The following is a 3,307-nucleotide window of genomic DNA, read 5'->3' as shown; positions in this document are numbered from 1 at the left end:
GAGGCTGGGTCTTCCAACATGACAATGACCCGAAGCCCACAGCCAGGAGAACCAAAGTGAGAAGCATATCAAGGTTCTGGCGCGGCCTAGCCAGTCTCCAGACCTAAACCCAATTGAGAATCTTTGGAGGGAGCTCAAACTCTGTGTTTCTCAGCGACAGCAGAAACCTGACTGATCTAGAGAAGATCTGTGTGGAGGAGTGGGCCAAAATCCCTTCTGCAGTGTGTGCAAACCTGGTGAAAAACTACAGGAAACGTTTGACCTCTGTAATTGCAAACAAAGGCTACTGTACCAAATATTAACATTGATTTTCTCAGGTGTTCAAATACTTATTTGTAGCTGTATCATACAAATAAATAGTTTAAAAAATCATACATTGTGATTTCTGGATTTTCTTTTTTTAGATTATGTCTCTCACAGTGGACATGCACCTACAATGACAATTTCAGACCCCTCCATGATTTCTAAGTGGGAGAACTTGCAAAATAGCAGGGTATTCAAATACTTATAGCTCACGTTACTGTATTGTGTAAACAGTTAACTTTAATTTGCTATTGTTCGTGCTGTTTTCTTTTGTGGGGTGCAAATGTTTCACCAAATCAAGTTCCTACCGGAGACTATTTTGCAAAGCCCCCGGAGCTTAGCGTCGCTAAAAAACCATTGTGATTGGTTTAAAGAAATTGTGTTTCTAAAGTGTTTAAAGAAAAGGTTTTTTTTTGTCTCTTATCCAAAAATGGATGTGGGTTGCCAGACCATGCAAGACTGGAGAAACATTAACCTGGTAAAGATCTGTAGTAAATGTAAAATCTTGATCATAAAGCATTGTTTGTTAATGAAACTTGTTAACTTGTGAATCGTAGGATGTGTAAAAAAAACAGTTGTGTGACCTTGCAGTTTTGCTCCCAAAAGGACTTTGGCAGAAACTGGACTGGAAGATGAGTCCGAATGATTCGAGGAAAGGTTTGGAGGTTGTCTGCTACTTCTGTTCCTTTGACCATGACTTGAGATAGCTCTACTCCTGTACATTAGGACAACCATTTACATGTCAGTGAACCCTACAGTCCAGTAAAAACTTGTGATGTCAAGCATTTTTTTGTCTGAGCCCACTAGATGGCGCTTTCTGTTCAACAAAGGGTTGAAAGCACACTGAATTGCCTTTCCTTAAAGCAGTGCTTCTCAATTATTTTCTGTTACGCCCCCCCTAGCAAGAATAAAACTATTCGCGCCCCCCACTCCCCACCGTGACTATCCATCTCTGCATTACATCTTATCCTTATTAACATTAAACAAAAGAAAAAAAGAAAGACATATGGTCAAACTTACAAAGAATAACTTTATTAAATCGTGTTTTAAGTCTGCAACAGAAAAGATTTTTAGTGCATCAATGCCTGAAATTAAAAATAAATAAATCCTTGTTTAAAAATCCTTGGTCTCTCCTCTTCTCCAACTGTAGTCACAGTGAAGCCAAGCGCTAAATACGCTTCGTCGTATTTCCTCGTCTTAGCTTTTGGGTGACTTTCTTTTGTCTCATTATCTTTGTCTCTCTCCGCTTTTCTTTTCATCCCTGTTAAAAACTTTTTCATGTTGGGGGTTGTTATGTTGAATAACGGAGGCTATGGATAGAACGCAGTTGGAGCTTTCTGTTGACTCAACACTGCTAACCAAGGCAAACCTGTCGTCTTGTAAGTCGTAAAATGTTGCACTGTCGCAAACTTGACAGAAGTAACAATGAGAGCGCCGGTGCCGCTTACTGTAGTGGATGCGCAATTACACTTTATACTAGTACGGCCAAAAAAAAAAAAAGCCTGTTCCCCAGGGTCACACGCGCCCCCCCAGGTATCGCACCGCTATTTGAGAAGCACTGCCTTAAAGGCTTTTTCTTTAGTTTTTTTTTACGATTGCTATGACAATTTTTTTTCTAAACTCTTAACGCACCAACACACCTAAAACACACAACTGGCAAAATGGTTAACTTTATGTTCAAACTCACACATTGTAAACTAAACTCTAATTTTTAAAATACAAGAATACACTAACCCAACACACTATGTCTACCAAAACACTGCAAACATGTCTCAAAATCACATAATTCTTCCAAAAACACTAACACATGTTCTCTCCCAACAGGAACATTCAGTCAGTCATAGCCCAATGTCACACTTATGTCAGGTGGAATTACAGAAACTGCATTATTTCACGTGTCAGGTCTACCCTTATTTAATAGATAATATTGTATTGTATTGGCCATAGATTGTTTTACACTGCAGTTTCTCTTGAAGCCTCTTAACATAGTTTTTTTGGGGTTTAGTAAATGCTGCATTTTGTTTCTTTTGCAGCAGAAATACAATGCACAATTCAAAAAAAAATATATAATAATATAATATAAAAATACAATACAAAATGAATGACCAATCTCAGAGTAGCTTTATAGAATGTGTCACTGCCCGATGTGAGTCAAAGGCAGATTTGAGTCACGCACTTTGGAACAAGAGGCCTACAAGATGCTAACGAAAGACTTCTGTAATGTAAGTACATTAAAACTGGGCCTACATAACATCTGTTAAAAGTTGATTTACTGCTAGCTACAAGTTAACATCAAACACAACAAAGGCTGTCGTCTGAATGGCGTTTTGAGCTAACGTTAGCAACCAAACAATCTGAAACGTCTTTGAAATGATACCCATCTTATGTAATTGTTTGTAATGAGAAAAAGTTTATTATTTCCTGGATTTCACTAACTTCAGTATGACACGTTAGGCTGTAAACTGTATAAATCTGAGCATGTACGACTCCAATCTGCACTCTGCAGAATTGTCCTGGTACTCGTCTTCCTCTCCCTTGTGCAGGAATTTTTCTTACATTTTATCTTAATTTTTCTTTACTGTATTGTCCCTTTTCCACACAAAATCAGCCAAATACCTCCTCTTTTTACTGTATGTACTACTGTAACATCAGAATCAGCTGTGGCCACATTTGGGTAAAAAAACAAGGAATGTAACTTCAGTTACTGTAATCCTTGTTTTCAAAGTACAACACTCACTTACTGTAACACATAAAGAAAGTGATTGTGATTGAAAGAACCTCAACCCCTGAGTGTGTTTCCTAGATGGAAATCAGCTGTGATTGATCTATTTGCATAACTTGAATCAGCTGTTTCTCTCATTTACAGTAACGATAGGATCCGTGTAAAATGCAGGGGATATATTTGTGTTTCAATCTACAAAATGAACAGCTGTTCTCTTTCACTTTAGCCTATAAGTCAGGTTTTCAACATGATGTTGTCTGTTCTGACATACAATGGAAAGCA

The 3,307-nt window shown here is 37.9% G+C and overlaps 1 protein-coding gene across 2 annotated transcripts in view; it reads right to left on the bottom strand.

The window, feature by feature from the left end:
* Positions 1 to 3,307, bottom strand: part of LOC116697235 (cytosolic sulfotransferase 3) — a 10,010-nt gene that overhangs the window by 4,277 nt on the left and 2,426 nt on the right. For both annotated transcript variants that reach the window (XM_032528558.1, XM_032528557.1), the window contains exon 4: positions 888 to 1,018. In XM_032528558.1, the coding sequence (XP_032384449.1) occupies positions 888 to 1,018 (131 nt within the window). The remainder of the gene's footprint in view (positions 1 to 887; positions 1,019 to 3,307) is intronic.

Source organism: Etheostoma spectabile, chromosome 10 (assembly GCF_008692095.1).
Source record: "Etheostoma spectabile isolate EspeVRDwgs_2016 chromosome 10, UIUC_Espe_1.0, whole genome shotgun sequence".
Classification (NCBI taxonomy): Eukaryota; Metazoa; Chordata; class Actinopteri; order Perciformes; family Percidae; genus Etheostoma; species Etheostoma spectabile.
This window is presented reverse-complemented; position numbering and strand designations above follow the sequence as displayed.